Source organism: Dendrobates tinctorius, unplaced genomic scaffold, assembly GCF_039654945.1.
Source record: "Dendrobates tinctorius isolate UK_male_01 unplaced genomic scaffold, ASM3965494v1 ptg000004l, whole genome shotgun sequence".
NCBI classification, from domain to species: Eukaryota; Metazoa; Chordata; class Amphibia; order Anura; family Dendrobatidae; genus Dendrobates; species Dendrobates tinctorius.
Window position 1 is genome coordinate 40078511 of NW_027361672.1, and position 21823 is coordinate 40100333.

Consider the following 21823-nt stretch of genomic DNA (forward strand, 5'->3'; position numbering starts at 1 on the left):
CCAACGTCTTCTGAAAAAGAATGGAGAGCGCCGAAACTTGACCCTTCAAAGAACTGAGGGCAAGGCCCGCATCCAGGCCTGCCTGGAGGAACGCCAGAATAGAAGGAAGAGAAAAGGACATGGACGGAACGTCATTGGCCTCGCACCAAGTGAAATAGGCGTTCCACGTACGATAATAAATTCTCGAAGACGATTGTTTTCTAGCCCGGATCATGGTGTGAATAACCCGATCTGAAAAACCTGAGCGCTTCAGAACCGCGGTTTCAACAGCGACGCCGTTAAATTGAGCGCCAGAGAATTGGGGTGGCAGATCGGAACTTGAGACAGTAGATCTGCTCTGTCTGGAAGCTTCCAGGGGGCGTCCGCGAGAAAGTTGACGATGTCCGCGAACCAAGCCCTTCTGGGCCAATCCGGAGAGATGAGGATGACTGGTACCCCTTCCGCCTTGATTTTCTTCAACAGCTTGGGAAGAAGAGGAAGAGAAGGGAACAGATAAGGGAGCTTGAACTGCGACCAGGGAATGGTCAGAGCATCGGCGCCCACTGCGAGAGGATCTCGGGCCCTAGATATGAACTGTGGGACCTTCCTGTTCAGGCGAGACGCCAGCAGGTCCACGTCCGGAGTCCCCCAACGACGGCAAAGATGATGAAAGACGTCCGGATGTAAAGGACCACTCTCCCGCCACGAGACCCTCGCGGCTGAGAAAATCAGAGGCCCAGTTTTCCACGCCGGGAATGTGCACTGCGTATATCGCTGGGACCGATACCTCTGCCCAGTGGAGAATCCTAGACACTTCCGCTAGAGACGAGGAGCTCCGTGTCCCCCCTTGGTGGTTGACATATGCCACCGCCGTGGCATTGTCTGTCTGAATGCGGACCGGCAGACCCCTGAGAAGCCTTTCCCAGTGAATGAGAGACAGATAAATCGCCCGTATCTCGAGGACGTTGATCGGCAGAGTTGTCTCGAGTCGACCACCGACCCTGAACCATCTGACTTCGAAACACAGCTCCCCAGCCGAGAAGGCTGGCGTCCGTTGTCACAATCTGCCAGTGAATCGGAAGGAATGATCGGCCCAGGGAAATGAGGGGTGACGTCAGCCACCAATTGAGGGACTGTTTGACCTGGAACGAGAGACGAATTGGACGATCCAGGGAGAGAACGGACCTGTTCCACCGAGACAGAATGGCCTGTTGAAGCGGTCTCGTGTGAAATTGAGCAAAGGGGATCGCTTCGGTCATCGCCACCATCTTTCCCAAGACTTTCATGGCTGACCAGAAAGATGGAAGCTTCGGGCTCTGCAGTGATCGAACATCTCGCCGCAGAGAGATCAACTTCTCTTCCGGGAGAAAGATCTTCGATCGACGGGTGTCGAACAATAAGCCTAGGAACACAAGACGTTGAGTCGGAACGAGGCAGAACTTCCTCTTGTTTACAAGCCACCCGAAACTGGACAGGGTGTCTAGAACGATGGTAAGGCTTTGGAGAGTCTGGTGAAAAGACGGAGCTTTGATCAGAATGTCGTCGAGGTACGGGAAGAGTACTAGACCTCCGATCCTCAGCAGGGCCATCAACGCCGCCATGATCTTTGTAAACACTCTGGGCACGGTGGGAGACCGAATGGCAGGGTGACAAACTGGTAGTGGTTCTGATGAATCACAAAACGCAGAAATTTCTGATGCCCGTGAAAGATGGGGACATGCAGATAGGCATCTTGAATGTCTATAGAACACATGAATTCCTGCGCCTCCATGGAAGCGATTACTGAATGAAGGGACTCCATTCTGAAATGACGCAGGCAGACCCTCTTGTTCAGCAGTTTGAGGTCCAGAATGGGCCGAACCGCGCCGCCTTTTTTGGGCACTACAAACAGGTTTGAGTAGAACCCTGTGAATCGCTCTGCTTCGGGAACGGGCACAATCACCCCGGAACTGAGAAGAGAGTCGATTGATGCAAAGAAGCCCGGAACTAAGGCGGGGTCTTTTGGAGGACGGGACTCAAAGAAGCGATCCTGGGGCCGAGAAACAAATTCTATCTTGTATCCTGAGGATACAACTTCCCTGACCCAAGCGTCTTCCACCGAGGCCAGCCAGACATCCCTGAAGAAAAGGAGTCGGCCGCCCAGTTAAAAAGACGCCTCGGGACACTGTAGATAGTCATGCCGAGGTGGACCTTCCAGTTCTGGACCTGGAGGATCTGCCCTGTGAGGAGTGAGATCGCCAGGATGGAGTGGGCCTAAAGGAGACCTTCTTCCTATCCTGGCGTGCTTGTGGCCTTTGTTGGTTGGAAAAAGGTTCTGCCGTTGCGACGCGGCGGAAAGACCGAAAGGGCCGAAACTGACGCCTTGGAGGGGGTCTACGAGGCTTGGACTGAGGGAGAAGAGAGCTTGTGCCCCCAGTGGCATCTTTTTTTTTTTTTAAATTCATTTATTAAACTTCAAAACAGGAAAAGGATGTAATGCACAACATGCATATTTGCTTGTGGTTGTGAACATTGTACAGAGCATACACATTAACAGATTTAGATTAATTATAAATCCCTAAACTAAACTACAACTACATCAACAATTTACTAACCCGCAGCTTACTACCTTGTATTATATTGGCTCACATGCAGTGTCTCCATTCTACAAACAACACGAAACAATCACTAACCTCAGGGAGACCAGTCAAAGAAAACACTGCGGCAGCCGGCAAAGGCGCTCAATCAGTGAAATCCTAGGTGCATTGCTCCCTGGGAAATACAAATATGCAAATAAAGTCCGTGGAGCCTCATTTAAGAGTCTCAAACACAGGGCTAGCCAGATCTTCCTCCAGGGAAGGAACCAGCCAAGGAGTGGCTCCTTTCGGAAACCACCCCTGGAGGAAGATCTGGCTAGCCCTGTGTTTGAGACTCTTAAATGAGGCTCCACGGACTTTATTTGCATATTTCCATTGTACAAAGTGAGATGGGAAGAGTTCCACTCTCCCCAGATCTTTTCAAATTTGCCCAGGCATCCCCTGTTCTGATATAATGTACGTTCGTATGGAACAATAGTGTTTACCAAGTCAATCCAGGCTCCAAGAGAAGGACATGAATTACCCATCCACCGTAGTGCCAATACTTTCCATGCCAGAAACAGTGTTTCACGTAGAGAACTCCTAACATGGTGACCCCAAACCTCCTCCTCCCATACCCCAAATAAACAAACCAGTGGTTCAAGAAGGACAGGAGTTTGCACCAGTGATGACAAAAACAGCGTCACCTCTTTCCAGTACTGTAGGATAGTAGGATACTGCCATATCATGTGGATAAAGTCTGGATCTGGTGAGTGACATCGCAAGCATTCTGATGATTGGAGTCTACCCATCTTGAAAAGTCGTATTGGAGTCAAATATGATTGATTATATACAGCTGTATCATTCTATTATTAATTGATGGTGATACTCCGATCGGGGACTCCAGGATCTCTTCCCACTCCTCTCCCTGCGTATTAGGGATGAGTCTTTCCCACTTCCCTTTAACTGAATTTATGGCAGATTCTGCTCCCACTGACAGCATGTCGTATATAAAGAGAAGATAAGGCCCTGGGGACCCTGTGAGTTAAGGATTCCTATCAATGGTAGGGATGAAATGGCACGGCCCTCACCTGTACTCCTCATGCACGACTGAAGACCCGACCTTAATTGTAAATAGCGAAAAAATTGAGATCTCGGGACATCATGTTTAGCCGGTATCTGCTCGAAAGACATTAAGGTCTCATGATCATACAAGTCTCCTATTGAGGAGACATTATGTTGAGTCCAAAAAACAGTGGATGGGTGCCCTAATAATACCGAAAAATAGACATTTCCCCATAGGGGCATTTCAGCTATGATGTCCCCAAATCCAACCACCCTCTTAACTTGCCTCCATACTAATCGTGCCAAGCGTAGCAAGGGCAGCAACCGAGGGACACCAGGCCTCTCCAACTCCAGGAAACCCATTGGACAATCGGTTCTTGCAGTATGAAGCAAGTGACTTTCAGAGTTAGGAAGATGATTACCTGGCATCCACGTACTTAGGGCTTTAGCCTGTCCAGCCAAATAATATAGGAAGAAATCTGGTAGCGCCGCCCCCCCTCCCTTTTTAGGCCTCTGTAGAGTGGACAACTTAAGTTTGGGTCTGGTTTTCCCCCATATGAAAGATGTAACCTGGGAATTAAGATTTCCGAGTGGCGTCTTTGATAACCTGGTCCAGCTGGGATCCGAAGAGACGCGCACCCTGAAAGGGCAGATTGGTAAGGGACCTTTTCGAAGACAAATCCACCTGCCAAACCTTGAGCCAAATTGTACGCCGGATTTCGAAGACAAATTAGCCTGCCAAACCTTGAGCCAAATTGTACGCCGGATTGCAACTAAGTTGCTGGACGCTTGAGCTGCGCAAGAGGTGGCATCTAGGGAGGCGGAGACCAAATACTCCCCTGCCTGGGAGATCTGGTTGGCTAGCTCGGCCAGTCCCTCTGTTTGGGCTCCATCAAGAATGCCTTGGCGGAGATCATCCGCCCAAGTAGCTATGGCCTTTGCTACCCAAGTGGAGGCAAAAGCTGGGCTTAGCACCGTCGCAGCTGCTTCGAATGCTGACTTTGCTAAGGATTCTATGATCCTGTCGTTAGAATCCTTCAAAGCCGCCACACCCGAAATCGGAAGGACCGTGCTGTTAGATAGTCTGGACACAGGGGGGGTCTACAGAGGGAGAAGCCGACCAGTTGTCGGTGAGCTCTTGAGAGAATGGATACAGCACGCCGAGGCGCTTCCCTCTTTGAAAGCGCCTGGTCGGATTTTCCCTTTCCCTGGTGAGGAGCTTGGCAAACTCAGAATGAGGAGCGAAGACCCTGGAAGGTGTTTCTGCCCGTCTGAACGAAACCTCCTGAACTGAGGTTTTTGCAGGGGAGTCTGTGATCTCAAAAGTGTGGTTAATCGCTGCAATGAGGTTCTGTACCGTAACCTTCATGTCCGCGGTATGGTCAGAATCCAGCTCTAAAATCTCCTCGGATGGCGCATCAGAGAACGCTTCGCCTGACTCAGGTAAGGAGGCAAGGGAACGAGACTGCTGGGAAGGACTATGCGGTGAGATGGGGCGAGGGGAGGATTCCGGCCGGAGATCCTGCCTGGGTCTTTTGCGGCTCATGCTGGCTGGTTCAGATGGAACCTCTTGTGACCTGCTGGGTCCTGCAGGTGTCCAGGGGCAACTTATCAAGAACGGCCACTAGGGTCTGAGACACCCTGGTGAGATCCGCCACTGATTGAGATAGAGAAGAAGCCCAGTCCGGAATGGGGGATTTGCTCTCACGCGGCGCAATAGGGGGCTCCTGGGCGGCGGTCTGGATGGGGTTGCTGCAGTCGGTGCAGAGGTGAGTGGGCTGACCTGAGGGAAGTTTGCGTTTGCAAGAAGAGCATGCAAAAAACTTGACTAAGGTGCAGGTGGAAGCCAGAGGGCGAGCACGATCAGGCTTAGAGTTAGACATAATGAGGGAAAGTCACTGAAGCAGTGCCGGAAGGTTGGGGGACAGGAGGCAGAGGAGGGCGTCAGTCTGCAGTTGCAGAGCTACTCACGGTCCGGTGTCCTGTGGATGCTTCCAGCGAGCGCCGCTGCAAGGCTCGTTCGTATCTGCAGGGCCACAGAAGAGGCGATGGAGTCCGGCTGACAGGCTGGGGAAAATGGCGGCCGCCTGAGGGGAGCCCGGTAGAAAAAAAAAAAGACGCGCTTCCTTGTGGAGACCGGGAGGGCGGGGCTAACTGCACCCAAGGATTGCACCGACCGCTGCTGATAGGCAGGCTAGGAGACTGAGCGTCGCCCCTGGAGCGCAGACGTGGAGGGAGAGAGAGGAAGGCGGCCTAGAATGTGAGGGAGTGAGCGGTGGGCGGGCTTAGAACGGGTGGGAGAGAAGCCCGCCTAAGGAAAAAGGCGGGGAGCGTGGCCGCGACGCCGAACAAGGCCGCAATAGAAGCCGGGGCCTGGACTAGATTCGGCGGCCGGCGGGGAGAGCGGAGGCAACGCTGCACCCGCGCGATCGCTCCGCAATGGAACCATGCTTGCCGCCCGGCTGCTGAGCAAAAACAAGATAAGTGCACCCGGGGAGAGGAGGGGAGGGGGAAGCAGGGAAGAGGCTGCTTAAAGGAGCCGTGACACCTGGTGGACATGTCACTCAGGGCGCCCGCTCCACCAGGTACCAGGGCCTGCAGCATGGCAGGACAAATAAAAAAGGTGCAGCCAGGTAGACGTGGAAGGGCTTGATACTCCGGGGTCCTTGTGGGAGTACGGATGTGACTGTTCACTCCGTATCCCTCCGGAACCTGCAAAGAAATGACGCACGCTGAGGTAGATAAGGGTCTAATGAAAGACCAGTGTCCACCTCCTACTGACACTAAGCTAAACTGAGGAAATTAGTGCCGGTCGGTGGGGTGTATACTGCGGAGGAGGAGCTAACCTTTTTCTGTACATAGTGTCAGCCTCCTAGTGGCAGCAGCATACACCATGGTTTCTGTGTCCCCCAATGAAGCGATGGAGAAAGTAAATTAAGTGCTCAAAAAGTGAAACGGTGCTCCCTCCCTTCTGAGCCCTGGTGTGCTCCCAAACAGTGGCTTTTCACCAAGTATGGGGTATCGACGTACTCAGGAGAAATTGCACAGCAAATTTTGTGGTCCATTTTCTCCTAATATCCTTGTGAAAATAAAGAAAAAAAATGGTTCCAAAGTAATTTTTGTGTGAAAAAAATAAAATGTTCCATTCTTTCCTTCCACATTGCTTTAGTTCTCGTGAAGCACCTGAAGGGTTAATAAACTTCTTGACGGTGGATTTGCACACCTTGAGGGGTGCAGTTTTTAGAATGGTGTCATTTGTTTATTTTCTTTTATATCGACCTCCCAAAACTCACTTCAAATGTGAGGTGGTGTCTAAAAAAATGGTTTTGCAAGTTTTGTTGGAAAAAAAAGAAAAAAATTGCTGGTCAACTTTTTAACCCTTATAACGTCCTAACAAAAAAATATATATATATGTTCCCAAAATTGTGCTGATGTAAAGTAGACATGTGGGAGATGTTATTTATTAACTGTTTTGTGTGACAATACTCTTTGATTTAAGTGTCCAAAAATTTGAAAATTGCAAAATTTTCAACATTTTTGCCAAATTTCCATTTTTTCCATAAACAAATTATATCGATGAAATTTTACAAATATCATGAAGTACAATATGTCACGAAAAAAACAATCTCAGAGTCAGTGGGATCCGTTGATGTGTTCCAGAGCTATAATCTCAAACTGACAGTGGTCAGAACTGTAAAAATTGGCTTAGTCATTAAATACCAAATTGGCTCTGTCACTAAGGGGTTAATCATGGGCGCCTGCTCAAACATGTCCACTTCATCAAGACTGGTGAGAATCATCATTCTTGATGAACCGGGGTCATACTGCTATTTGATCCTCACTGGACTCAGATCGTACCTGTGGAATTCCAGCTTTGGCTTATTTTAGTTTCATTGTTCTAAAACAGTCGTAGAATTATGTTAAAAGGGACAATTTGTATGTATTTGTTAATAATGATCTTACCTGAATTCTCCACTAACGTATTTATCACGATCCTTAAACATCAAAATTGAGGTTTTATAAATCTTAACGGCCCGGCTTTCTCCATCGGAGGTGCTAGCATGGTAGACATTTGCCTAAAATGATAGCAAAACGAGTATATTATTATTATTATTTATTATTATTATAGCGCCATTTATTCCATGGCGCTTTACATGTGAGGAGGGGTATACATAATACATACAAGTACAGTAACAATACAAGTCACGACTGGTACAGGATGAGAGAGGACCCTGCCCGCGAGGGCTCACAATCTACAACGGGATGGGTGAGGATACAGTAGGCGAGGGTACAGTTGGTCGTGCAGCGGTTTGGTGGATCAGTGGTTACTGCAAGTTGTAGGCTTGTCAAAAGAGGTAGGTCTTCAAGTTCTTTTTGATGGTTTCCATGGTAGGCGAGAGTCTGATATGTTGTGGTAGAGAGTTCCAGAGTAGAGGAGATGCGCGGGAGAAATCTTGTATGCGATTGTGGGAAGAGGAGATAAGAGGGGAGTACAGAAGGAGATCTTGTGAGGATCGGAGGTTTCGTGCAGATAAGTACCAGGAGACAAGGTCACAGATGTACGGAGGACTCAGGTTGTGGATGGCTTTGTATGTCATGGTTAGGGTTTTGAACTGGAGTCTTTGGGTAATGGGGAGCCAGTGCAGGGATTGACAGAGGGGAGAGGCCGGGGAATAGCGGGGGGACAGGTGGATTAGTCGGGCAGCAGAGTTAAGAATAGATTGGAGGGGTGCGAGAGTGTTAGAGGGGAGGCCACACAGCAGGAGGTTGCAGTAGTCAAGGCGGGAGATGAGGGCATGGACTAGGGTTTTTGCATATTCTTGGTTGAGAAATGTACGGATCCGTGAAATATTTTTGAGTTGAAGTCGTCAGGAAGCGGAAAGGGCTTGGAAATGTGGTTTGAAAGAGAGATCAGTGTCAAGGATAACTCCGAGGCAGCGAGCTTGTGGGACTGGAGAGAGTGGGCAGCCGTTTACTTTAATGGATAGGTCCGTTGGGGGGGGGGGGGGGGTCACGTGAGATGGGCGAAAGATGATTAATTCTGTTTTGTCCCTATTAAGTTTTAGAAATCTAGCGGAGAAGAAGGATGAAATAGCAGACAGACATTGAGGGATTCTGTTTAGTAGGGAGGTGATATCTGGTCCAGAGATGTAGATCTGTGCGTCATCAGCATAGAGATGATACTGAAAGCCATGAGATTCTATTATATTAACAATAGTATACTGTAGATAACAGGAAACAACGGTTGAAACCAAGAATCCTATCTTCTTAAACAGGTGCAATTCCAAAGTTCATGTAAAAACAAGTTTAGGATTATTAAATTCCCCTGTGTTATCAAGGATTTTTAATTCTATAGTTTACTGCTTGTTGCCAAGGTAACTGGCTAACTCAGAGGAGGCCGGATTCCTAGGCAAGGAGCACACACTTTGCTATGACCCCTATGCTCCTCTGAGGCTTCAGAACAAAGCTGCCTCCACTCTGCACCATCAGAGAGGAAGGAGTTCAAGCCTGCATCTCAGCCATGAATCCAGAATGAGCTGTCAATGTGCAGAGAGCTGGACGAGAGGTGCACTCCTAAACATATGAGCTTGAGACAATCCCTTTAAATCCACCATAAGATTTAAGGGGCTGCCAACTTTCAGAAAAATCTTTTCCCCGGGCAGAATTTGTCATAAAAGAAAAAAAAAAGAAGCACTTTACTCACTGTACCCATTGATGATGTGTATGTTAGTGGCTGTGGTGACGACTTTACATTGACCGTGCAGCAGGCAGTGAGCACTGCGGGTCTGCTCATGTAGACAGAATGCCCCCTATCAGAGCTATTGCGTTGTTGAAGTGAAGTCTGCACCGCAGCCAATAACAGACACTAGGGCGGTCCCCATAGAGAAGATAAACCTGCCGCTTGTTTCATTGCTTACACTATACACTGCAATATCGAAGTATTGCAGGATTTAGTGTAAAGCTTTGTCTTCATTGTGTACAACAATGACAGTAAATGAGTCTTTAAATGAAACAGAAGAACAAAAGGATAGAAAAAAAATCATCAATAGTCATAGCAATCAAGTAGGTTTTTTTTGCCAATTTTAGATAGAAAAACCCGGAGTTCTACGTAATGGTGAATAAAAAACAAACAAACAAATTACCGTATATTCTCGAGTATAAGCCGAGGCACCTAATTTTACCACAAAAGTATAAGCTCGGTGTATGCATGGCCCCCTCATCCCCTATCCTGGTAGGCATGGCGCCCCTCATCCTGGTAGGCATGACCCCCCCCACATCCCCCATCCTGGCAGGCATGGCACCCCTCATCCCCAATCCTGGCAGGCATGCCCCCCCCCCTCATCCTGGTATGCATGGACCCCCTCATCCCCCCATCCTGGCATGCATGGCCCCCCATCCTGGCATGCATGGCCCCCCATCCTGGCATGCATGTCCCCCCATCCTGGCATGCATGGCCCCCCATCCTGGCATGCATGGCCCCCCATCCTGGCATGCATGGCCCCCCATCCTGGCATGCATGGCCCCCCATCCTGGCATGCATGGCCCCTCTCATCCCCCATCCTGGCATGCATGGCCCCCCATCCTGGCATGCATTGCCTCCCTCATCCCCCAACCAGGCATGCATGACCCCCATTAGAAAAACAAAAGAAAATAAGCCATCCTACTGTTGCGGCGGGGTGATCACGTGTGCCCGGCCGAGGTTGGAAGCCGACTATTGTGCCCGCTATTAAAAGAGAAATGAATATTCACTGTGAGCGCAGTGAATATTCTTATCTCTTTAGCAGTGGGCACAGGCTTTAACCGCAGCAGACGGCTCCTGCCTCCTTCCTGTGACCTGCTGCACCCGCTCTCCTGTCTTCTGGGACTCTCACTCGAGTATAAGCCGAGGGGGGCTTTTTCAGCACAAAAAATGTGCTGAAAAACTCTGCTTATACTCGAGTATATATGGTAAGTCTTCCAACAACAGTTATTTTGTGAGGTTTAAAAATCACCTTGCATAATTTTTCCAATTCCGTAATATCACTCAACTCATATTTCCACTTCTTCTTGGATATAAAAGATGGATTTTTGGTTCTTACCGTAAAATCTCTTTCTTGGAGCCTTCATTGGGGGACACAGATTACCATGGGTGTATTCTGCTGCTAGGAGGCTGACACTATGCAAAAACAAGAAAATTGGCTCCTCCCCGGCAGTATACACCCACCAACAGACACCAACTACCTCAGTTGGAGAGAAAGCAGTAGGAGAAGCAACGAAAAACTCTAAACATATGTACCAACCCAACAAGGGACTCAAAGACCCAACACGGTACAACTTAAACAGGGTGGGTGCTGTGTCCCCCAATGAAGGCTCCAAGAAATTTTACGGTGAGAACCAAAAATCCATCTTTCTTTATCGCCTTACTGGGGGACACAGATTACCATGGGACGTTCCAAAGCAGTCCCAAGGGCGGGAACAGCAATAAAGGAACGAAAGAACAGGAAGGGCTTAGGTCGGCCGTGCGCCACTGCCGCCTGCAGAACCTTCCTACCAACAACTGCATCAGACGAGGCCTGGGTATGAACCCTGTAGAACCTCGCAAAAGTGTGCAAAGACGACCAGGTCGCGGCCCTGCAAATTTGTAAAGCCGAAGCCTGGTGTCGAACGGCCCACGAAGATGCCACAGCCCGAGTAGAATGGGCTCTCACTCCCGGAGGGGGCCATTTTTCCTGACGTCGGTACGCTTCCAGAATGGTAGAACGAATTCAGCGAGCGATCGTGGATTTGGATGCCGGAAGCCCTTACCGGTGACCTTCAGAGATGACCAGCAAGGAATCTGACTGACGAAGTGAAGCGGTCCTGGCAAGATAGACACGCAAGGCTCTAACTACATCCAGTTTGTGGAGTGACTTCTCAAGAGGGTGAGAAGGAGCAGGACAAAAGGATGGGAGAACGATATCCTCATTAATGTGGAAAGAGGATACCACCTTTGGAAGAAAAGAAGGAACGGGCCTGAGGACAACCTTATCCTGATGGAGGATCAGGTAAGCGGAACGACATGATAATGCCGCCAACTCAGAAACTTTTCTGATGGATGTAATGGCAATCAAAAAGGTTATCTTCCATGAGAGAAGCGATAAAGGAAAGTCCTGGATAGGCTCGAACGGCGGCTTTTGGAGAGCGCTAAGAACGAGATTGAGGTCGCACGGGTCTATCGGCGAATGATCAGGAGGAGCCACATGGGCGACCCCTTGGAGAAAGGTCTCAACCTGTGGTAACGAAGCGAGCTCTCTTTAGAAAAGGATAGACAGAGCGGAGACCTGGCCCTTGAGGGTACTGAGGGACAGACCCGCATCTAAGCCAGACTGGAGAAAACCCAAGTATAGATGGAATGGAAAATGACATTGGAAAAACTTTTTTATAGTCGCACCAACGGGAAAAAAGCCTTCCAGTACCTATGATAAATGCGGGAAGAAGCTGGTTTTCTGGCTCTGATCATAGTCTGAATCACTTGGTTGGACAAACCTGATTCTTTCAAGATCACGGCCTCAACGGCCATGCCGTTAAGCTCAGAGACTGAGAATTCTCGTGGTAAAGGGGGCCTTGCGAGAGAAGATCTGGACGGTCTGGAAGCCTCCAGGGGACGTCCGCAAGCATGTTCACCAGCTCCGCGTACCAAGGTCGTCTTGGCCAGTCTGGAGCCACTAGAATCACTGGGATGCCTTCCGATTTTATCTTCTTGACCACTCTTGGGATCAAGACAAGAGGCGGAAACAGATAAGGAAGTTGGAACCGAGACCACGGAATTACTAGGGCGTCGCAAGCGACGGCTAGAGGGTCCCTGGACCTGGCTACGAAGCACGGAACCTTGTGGTTCATCCGGGATGCTATGAGATCGACATCCGGTGAGCCCCAGCGCTGGCATATCTGATTGAAGACTGTGGGATGAAGAGCCCATTCGCCTGATGCTAGGCCTTGACGACTCAGGAAGTCGGCAGCCCAATTTCCCACCCCTGGAATGTGAACGGCGGAGATTGCCGGAACGTAACTTTCTACCCAGCACAATATCTTTGCCACTTCTGACATTACTTGCCTGCCGTGCGTGCCCCCCTGGTGGTTTATGTAAGCCACAGCCGTGGCGTTGTCCGATTGAATGCGGACTGGCTTGCCTACGAGGAGAGGCTGCCAGTGGAGAAGGGCAAGGAAGACTGCTCTAATCTCCAGAAGACTGAGGGGGAGGAGAGCTTCCAGTGAATTCCAGCGTCCTTGGGCAGTTTTCTGATGGAAAACTGCTCCCCATTCTAGAAGGCTGGCGTCGGTGGTGATGACTTGCCACTGAAGTGGAAGGACGGACCTCCCTTGTAGAACTGACGCTGGCATTGCCCACCAAGTCAGGGATTGCCTCACTCTGAGAGGGAGGAGAATGGGGCGGTCCAGAGACAAGGTGGTCTTGTCCCAGGCTGAAAGAAGGGACAGCTGGAGGGGGCGAAGATGAAATTGTGCAAAGGGCACTGCTTCCATGGAGGCTACCATCTTCCCCAGAACCTTCATGCAGGATCGAAGGGGAATGGGCGTTAGCCGTCTGAGTGTTCGGATTCCCTTGGAAACAGCCGCAAATTTTGCCCTTGGAAGAAACACCCGGGCTAGATTCGTGTCGAATTCCATACCCAGAAAGGTCAGACGCTGAGTGGGGCTCAGGATGGACTTCTCTTTGTTGACTATCCATCCGAGGCGGTCGAGAGTATCCAGGGTTATCTAAAGACTCTGAAGGCAGTCTTGACGGGACGAGCCCTTGATCAAGAGATCGTCCAGATAAGGGATGATGAGGATCCCTCTGGAGCGAAGGATGGCCATGACTGTCGCCATCACCTTCGTGAAAACATGGGGAGCGGAGGCTAGGCCGAAGGGAAGGGCCGTGAACTGGTAGTGATTTTCCTGAAATCGCAAAACGAAGATATTTCTGATGTTGCAAACAAACAGGGATGTGAAGATAGGCATCCAGTATGTCCACAGAGGAGAGAAATTCTCCGGGTTCCATTGAGGCTAACACCGATCGAAGGGACTCCATTTTGAAATGGAGAATCTTCACATGGCGATTGAGCAATTTGAGGTCCAGGATTGGACGAAAGGAACCGTCTTTCTTCGGGACTACGAAAAGATTTGAGTAGAACCCTGAAAACCGTTCGTTTGGAGGAACGGGAACGATCACTCCGGCGGAAAGAAGGGAGGAGATGACCTGAAGGAACCCTGGAATCTGGGACCGCTTCTTGGAGGTCGAGACAGGAAAAACCGTCTGTTTGGGAGGGAACAAATTCGATCTTGTATCCTGATGCGACGATTTCCCTGACCCAAGCGTCATCGACAACAGACAGCCAAGCGTCCATGAAAAAGGAAAGTCTGCCTCCCACCATGGAAGAACTTCCAGGTGGGGGTGACCCGTCACTTGGAGGAAAACCTACCGGAACGGGCGCCTGAAGACCTGGGGTATTGTCCTCTAGATCTCCAGCAGGGAGCGGGTCTGTAAGATGTTTTTTTCTGCTCCCGCTCCCTAGAGGCGGAAGGCCGATCTTGCTGGGTGGATCTCTCTGTGGAAGAGAAGGGACGAAAAGGCCTAAACGGCCGAAAACCTTTTTTGTTAAAAAAGCGTTTAGGTCGAGACTGGGGAAGAGAAGTGCTTTTACCACCAGTGGCATCGGAAATTATCTGATCCAGCTTGGCTCCAAAGAGCCTAGAACCATGGAATTGCAGGTTGGTAAGTGACTTTGTAGAAGTGGTATCCACATTCTATGACTTTAGCCAAAGGACTCGGCGTATGGCTACTACGTTGCTGTTAGCCCTTGCTACGCACCCGACCGCATCCAAGGAGGCGGCCAAAAGGTATTTACCCGCATGATTAATTTGATCTGCCAGATCTGCCAACTCATCCTGAGGAGCTGCCGCTAAGATGCCCCTGCGAAGAATCTTAGCCCAAGCAGAAATGACTTTCGCCACCCAGGCGGATGCGAAAATAGGACAGAGGGAGGCGCCGGATGCCTCAAAGATTGATTTTGCCAGAGATTCTATCTGCCTGTCTGTTAGATCTTTAAGCGATGCCCCGTCTGGGAGGGATAGAACCGTCTTAGAGGCTATGCGAGAAACAGGAGGATCCACTTCGGGAGCTTTGGTCCACTTTGTGAGCAAATCCATATCAAAGGGGTACAGCACATCTAAGTACCTGCGACCTGAGAAGCGTTGCTCAGGGTGCTCCCAATGTTTGGATAGTGTAGTATCGAACTCTTTGTGGTTTGGAAAGGATCGGGATGGAGGCCTTGCTCGTTTAAATGGGACAGAACATTCCTGAGGAGGGGCCTTGTCTTGCTTAATTTCAAGAGTTTGGAAAATAGCCAAAAGGAGACTATCGACCATGTTCCGTGTTTTAGATATGTTTTAGCTTCTGAACTAGATCCCAATTGGGAACTGTCGTCTGACCTAAGGTCATCCTCTGAAGAAGGAGCAGGAAACCTGGGTGAAGCAGAAGAGCCCTGCAAGCTGGAGGACGAGCCAGACAGAGCCCGCTTCCTAGAACTCCCACTTGGTCTGTCTCTCTGATGGTCACGGTCAGGTGCGGGCGACTCACCGTGAGAGGCGGTCGGCACACCGGTGGCTGTAGATAGTTGAGGTAAATGTTCTAGGACCTGGAACAGGGACTGAGAGACTTTAATCAGATCAGAGACCGACTGAGACATTGCAACGGCCCACTCGGGGGGGGGGGGGAAATCGGTGTGCTTTTGAGAGGCCGACATAGCTGTAGGGCTGCAGGACGGGCAGAAGGGAGACGACTGACCTAATGCCCACTTCTTTTTACAGCGTGCACAGGCGTAGTGAGCAGCGGTGGGTCTAAAACTGAGAGTCCTTGAAGGGTTGAGCATAGGTAGGCTGCACCGTATGGCCGCATGAAATAGGGAGGAAACTGCAGGGGAGAGCTAATTTTGAGCCTGAGCGCAGAGCCTACCGAGAATCTAACGAGTAGCAGGATGCTGAGGTGTCCCCAAGCAGCGCAGGAAGTGAAGAAAAAGTTGCAGAGGAAGCTGGCTGACGAACTCGGTGGGAGGAGCTTAGCGCCAGAGCACGGTTGGATAAAAACAGCGGAGGGGCGCGGTAAGCAGGGAGATTGACGCCCCTAAAGAGAAAGGCGCCCTGTGATGGGCTAAAAGGAGCACGAAAAAAGCGCGCTCAGATAGTGGAAATGAGTGCGCTCACAGCGGGGAGGAAGGAGCCTTTGAAAGTAACGCAGGCTCCTCCCTGACTGAGTTTCTATACTGAGAAGATAAGATGCCCGCAGCGCCGATAAAGGTGATCTTGCGCTTACACTGCTCTGAAAGACCCCCCCCCCCCCCCCCGAGTGTGAAATACCGCTGATGTGTCCCCCTGCATAGAAAGGTGCGCGGCTGAGAATGAGGCGCGCGGCTGAGAATGAGGCGCGCGGCTGAGAATGAGGCGCGCGGCTGAGAATGAGGCGCGCGGCTGAGAATGAGGCGCGCGGCTGAGAATGAGGCGCGCGGCTGAGAATGAGGCGCGCGGCTGAGAATGAGGCGCGCGGCTGAGAATGAGGCGCGCGGCTGAGAATGAGGCGCGCGGCTGAGAATGAGGCGCGCGGCTGAGAATGAGGCGCGCGGCTGAGAATGAGGCGCGCGGCTGAGAATGAGGCGCGCGGCTGAGAATGAGGCGCGCGGCTGGCCGAGGCGGGAGATTCAAAAAAGGTAATGAACTGAAGGTGCTCCCTGAGACATGCAGGGCTGGAGGGATCGTTCAGAGTCTTACCTGACGTCCCTGAAGAGGATGACCACAGGGGCCCATGCATAGGAGGCAGGCCGCTGGGAAAGGTCCTCTTACCCGCATCATGCAGAAGACGGCGTTAACCTCTTGCTAGCAGAGAAGGAAGTGACCCCAGACGACCGCCGTCTTCCTCTCACCCCTGTCCCGGGAGAGGGGTGAGGAGGTGTTTTGGCAAGGACCGGCCACCTGTCATCAGCCCATAGCACCCGAGAGTGATAGGGAAAAAGTCCTGCCTGCGGTACTGAGAGTTGCAATGTGGGTGCGCCACACTGCTCGCTCAGCCGCCTGATATGGTGTACTTACACCCTGTTTCCCGATGGTGATCCTGAAAAATAAATGAGAAAAGATTAAAAAGTTCGACCAAAAACCCTAAAGGGAAAAAGAAATCATAACTGCGGATCTGGGAAGATCCCGGTCCGCCTCCTACAGACACTAAGCACAAACTGAGGTACTTGGTGTCTGTTGGTGGGTGTATACTGCCGGGGAGGAGCCAATTTTCTTGTTTTTGCATAGTGTCAGCCTCCTAGCAGCAGCAGCATACACCCATGGTAATCTGTGTCCCCCAATAAGGCAATAAAGAAAGAGTATTTTCTCAGCCAGTTACCCAGCAGTGCTGCATATTTTGTTAACATTATCTATATGGAATGTTCCCTAGGTGAATTAAATGGTTGAGTATATTAAGAACTTTTGCGTTCGTAAATCTATGTTGGAGATCTTTGATTGAGCATGTGTCATCTCCCTCACAGATTTAATATATTTTCTTTATTCACTCTGTGAACCCAGAAAGTTTATTCAAGGAAACATAATTAAATATTAACCTAGACTTTTGTGCAACAAAAAAAAAAAAAAAATAATCACTCTTTATTCCATAATATTTTCATTTATGTCCAAAAACTGAGCTTTATATAACCAAATCCTTTTTTTACTGTAATCGAGGATATTCAATCTTATGTGCTGGAAGTTTATATTTGTTATCATGCTACTCAGTACTCCCCAAGTACAGGATCTGTGGAGCCAAATAATACAGCTCCTAATTCAGTAATGAGAGTCCTTTTTTTCCCTCTTAGGATACCGTACGATTCTATTCTCACCTTATTCTTATTCCTATGCCTTCATAAACTATAAAGAATGAATATTGCTGTTTGTAATCCTCACAGCACTTGCAATTCAATGTGACACTGGAGCTGCTCCTCACTGCTCCCCCTCCCTTAAAGGACGTTACATCACAGATCAGGGATCGTTGCCTGCTCCTTGCTTCTAGTAGTAGCCAGCCCCCTGAAAACATCATCCCCCCTCCCTGGAGTTCAAGATCAGAGGTCGCAGCCTGCTCCTGCCAAACAGCAGTCAATCTATTTATGGCCTCTTTGCCTTCCCCTCTCAACTTGCAGAACTATCCTGTACACCTTCTTTATGACTATCCACATTCTGGACATGTGCTAAAGAAGCTACAATTATATTCTGCAATATACTGCTGTACAAGCCGTGCCCAGATCAATTCATGGGACATGGCTTGTACAGCAGTGGATTGCAGCATGTATTTGCAGTTTCTTTATGACATGTCCAGGAGCGTGGCCAGTCAAAAAGAAGGTGTACAGGTATAGTTCCAGAAGTTGAGGGTGGATGGGGAGGGCAAGCAGAGCATAAATAGATCGACTGCTGCTTGGGTATGATCTTGGCTCCTTCCTCAAAGGTGCTGTTTAGTGAAAACAGTTGTCCTCTATTCCAATGATAGACGATAACATACAGGCTAGCGCACTACCCTGTGTAATGGATGCAGACATACATACACACTTACTTCTTTGCCTGTGCTGATACAGCCATTGATTTCAGATATTACTCCTCTAGTAAGCATCTTAAAAAGAATCATCCTTGTCCGAGGATCCAGAACCTGAGAAATAAAGCCCATTGCTTTCAGTTTACTGGTGATTTTCATATAAAATTTAAGGGTTTGTCTGGGACTAAAATATTGATGAACTATCCTTAGGAAATATAATCAAACTAGTGGGGGTCTGACATATGCGCCAGCAAGTCTCACAGGCACATGTCATGAATCAGGATTATTCTTGGACATCAATATCTGTGTACATACTCAGAGGGCTACAGAAAAACCAATATCACAAGGAGAAATGGTCAACTACAATCAGAGCGACAACCGATGGTCAAAAGAAACAGTATCTCATACATACATGAGACACCTGCACCTGTGAGGGGTCCCCTCAAAATACAGGATACACTCCAGCACACACTGGCATCTTTTTCTTTGGCATTTGTTAAATAACTGGTATTCATTTATCACACTGTCCAGAAGAAAACATACCTGTTCAACAGTAGCCCTATCAGACTTGTCTTTAACCCGGTACCTAGTGTTGGAAAAGTAAAGATTATATGAATAGATTGTATCTTCTTACACTTTGCATTGAGCCAACACATGGGTGATTCTTCTTTTTATTACCAAGAATACTGAAAGTTGAGACTAAGAGCATAAATGATAACTGGTTATCCAAAGGATATTCCATAAATATTTCATGTGCAGAGAGGAGACACTCAGCACTCGCCACATCCAGGCAGACAATAAATAGAGAGGGTATACTCACTGGACTGATTCTTTTTGTCTCGACTTCTCAGTGATTTTGTTCATAACGGAGTCAGAGAGACACAGTTTACCTAGAAAACATTATTTCTACAATTGCAATATTTTTCACAATGCACTGTATAAATATTAAAGCTTTGCAAGAAAACAACATGATTATGGGAAAACTTGCTGATCGCTTGATCCTTAGATCAGGGCTCTAATTGTGAGAATAGGTTCTGCAGAGCCCCATCCTGAATGGAGGGGAGGTACATAGGCTTGACCGCTGCTCCATTCAATGTCTAAAAGACAGGGGGAAAATGTGCAGTGCTACGTTATCTCTGGCAGAGCTATAAATAAGGAGTAAAGTGAAGGCCATGCATGCGCACCTCCGCTCCAGTCAAGACAGGGCTCTACATAAAGTTCCAGAGCCCTGATCTCAGGATCACCAATATTTTGGGAACACCATTTTAATTCACAGACCAAGCCCAATAAAGTTTCTCTTTCTTTCTTTCACCTTTTTATCTCCCTCTGCCCCTTGGGGCATCCAGCTTCAGAGCTGAATGGGTGGCCTTATCTAAATTTTAAAAACTAATTTTAAAACCAAATTTTCCAGCAGCACACTTCTCCTGTGATGGGTGACAATGGGAACACTTTCATTCACTAGATCACCCCAGGATGTTCCAGTTTCCTCAAGTAAACAAGAAGAGGGGGCCAATTGCTATATGTTAGGCCTCATTCAGACATCTGATATTCTCAAATACAACAAAAATGATGACTATGGCTGGAGTGAGCTTCTCTCGCATGTGGAGGGAAAAAAAATTTCTCCACCTTTTCCTTTTTGACAGTCCGTGGATATCGATATTATTAGAGTGCAGTCCGATTTTTTCAAGCACCCATAGAATTGCATTGCCGAATTTCACATCTCTGATTTTCAGTGGTCAATCACGGACATGTGAATGCTCGATAGACTATCAATGGTACGAGTGCTGTGAAAACTATGAATAGAACCTGTACTCGAAAATGGTTATCTAAGTGAGGCGTCCAATGAAAGTAAATCACATTCACTATATTTACAACTATTTGTCACATTCATCAAGATGTGGATGCACAGAGGAGCAACGCAAGTCGTCTCACAGTGGATTGGTTAAGAAATTGAATCATAAATGCAGCAGTCTCACTATGAGACTGGCTTTATGTACTGCATTTTGAAGTCATCCATAATAAGGCCCAGCACAGCATAGGCCTCTTTCACACTTCAGTTTTTTGCATCAGTCAAAATCCGCCAAAAGGACGGATGCTGGATCCGTTTTAGAACTGATGACAACGGATGCCACCCATCCGTTTTTTTTACGGATCCGCAAAATGAAGAATTTTAAAGGAAAGAGAGAGAGAAAGAGAGAGAGAGAGAGAAAGAGAGAGAGAGAGAGAGAGAAAGAGAGGAGAGAGAGAGAGAGAAAGAGAGAGAGAGAGAGAGAGAAAGAGAGAGAGAGAAAGAGAGAGAGAGAGAGAGAAAGAGAGAGAGAGAGAGAGAGAAAGAGAGAGAGAGAGAGAGAAGAGAGAGAGAGAGAGAGAAAGAGAAGAGAGAGAGAAGAGAAGAGAGAGAGAGAGAAAGAGAGAGAGAGAGAGAAAGAGAGAGAGAGGAGAGAAAGAGGAGAGAGAGAGAAAGAGAGAGAGAGAGAGAAAGAGAGAGAGAGAGAGAAAGAGAGAGAGAGAGAAAGAGAGAGAGAGAGAAAGAGAGAGAGAGAGAGAAAGAGAGAGAGAGAGAAGAGAGAGAGAGAGAAAGAGAGAGAGGAGAGAAAGAGAGGAGAGAGAGAGAGAGAGAGAGAGAGAGAGAGAGAGAGAGAGAGAGAAAGAGAGAGAGAGAAAGAGAGAGAGAGAAAGAGAGAGAGAGAAAGAGAGAGAGAGAAAGAGAGAGAGACTTTTTTTTGTCCGGCACCCAGAAAGAATTTCGGGTTAAATGAGTGTCTGGAGGATCCGCCAGAAAGAAAAACGTTGCAAGCTCCGTTTTGAAATCTTTGAGGATGGTGACGGACAGCAACTTTTGGCGGATCCTCAAAAAAAAACGGATGCAACGGACAGCAATCCGTCACAATCTGCCATTAATGAAAGTCAATGGAGAAAAAAAACGGATCCTCAAAAGAAAATTGAGGATCCGTTTTTTTCAAACCTGGCGGATTGTGACTGATTGTAAAAAACTGAAGTTTGAAAGAGGCCATAGGAGACCACACCACTGTGCTGCACTCTCAGCTCGCCTCTGCATAGCTGATTTGAGCCCCGGAAACGTTGAGTTGTGCTAGATGTCAGCTCACATATCCAATGAATAGATGACAACTTTCCGATTATCTGGGGTCCACTGCTAAAACCCCCCACCAATCCCAAGAAAGGTAATTGTTGTTGCGATATTATGAAAATACATAGGTGAATACAGCATAGGACTACACTTAAGGGTTAATACTTTGGTAACTGACAGCACATAGATGCAGCACGGGTGACAGCCGCATGCTGCCGGTTCACATGACATGTAGAAGAGCCGCCATGTTGGATACTGAGATAGGAGTGTACCATGCTGTCTTGCGCAGAATGACAAACAGACATCATACCTAGATTAATCTTGTTTTCATACTTCTGGAGGACCTTGTCTGTTGCTGTGTAGACCTTAGATGAACCAGTTTTCAAATCTTGCCTGTTAGCCTGGAAAACAATAAAAAGCGTGTACTGAAGACCTTCTATGCATAGAGCTGTCAATTACTGATGAGCACAGTTATTAGGAAGTTACTGTGCCCAGATAAGCCCACAGATTTTTAAAGGGAACCTCTCAGCATGTTTGTATATATGGAAGTACTGGTATGGCTATATT

At 48.5% G+C, this 21823-nt stretch overlaps 1 protein-coding gene across 1 annotated transcript in view; it reads right to left on the bottom strand.

The window, feature by feature from the left end:
• RIOK1 (RIO kinase 1) overlaps window positions 1–21823 on the bottom strand; it is a 94667-nt gene that overhangs the window by 68032 nt on the left and 4812 nt on the right. The window contains exons 3-7 of the mRNA XM_073567237.1: window positions 21567–21657; window positions 18989–19058; window positions 18712–18754; window positions 18190–18282; window positions 7563–7675 (exon numbers count right to left, since the gene is read on the bottom strand). Of these exons, the coding sequence (XP_073423338.1) occupies window positions 7563–7675; window positions 18190–18282; window positions 18712–18754; window positions 18989–19058; window positions 21567–21657 (410 nt within the window). The remainder of the gene's footprint in view (window positions 1–7562; window positions 7676–18189; window positions 18283–18711; window positions 18755–18988; window positions 19059–21566; window positions 21658–21823) is intronic.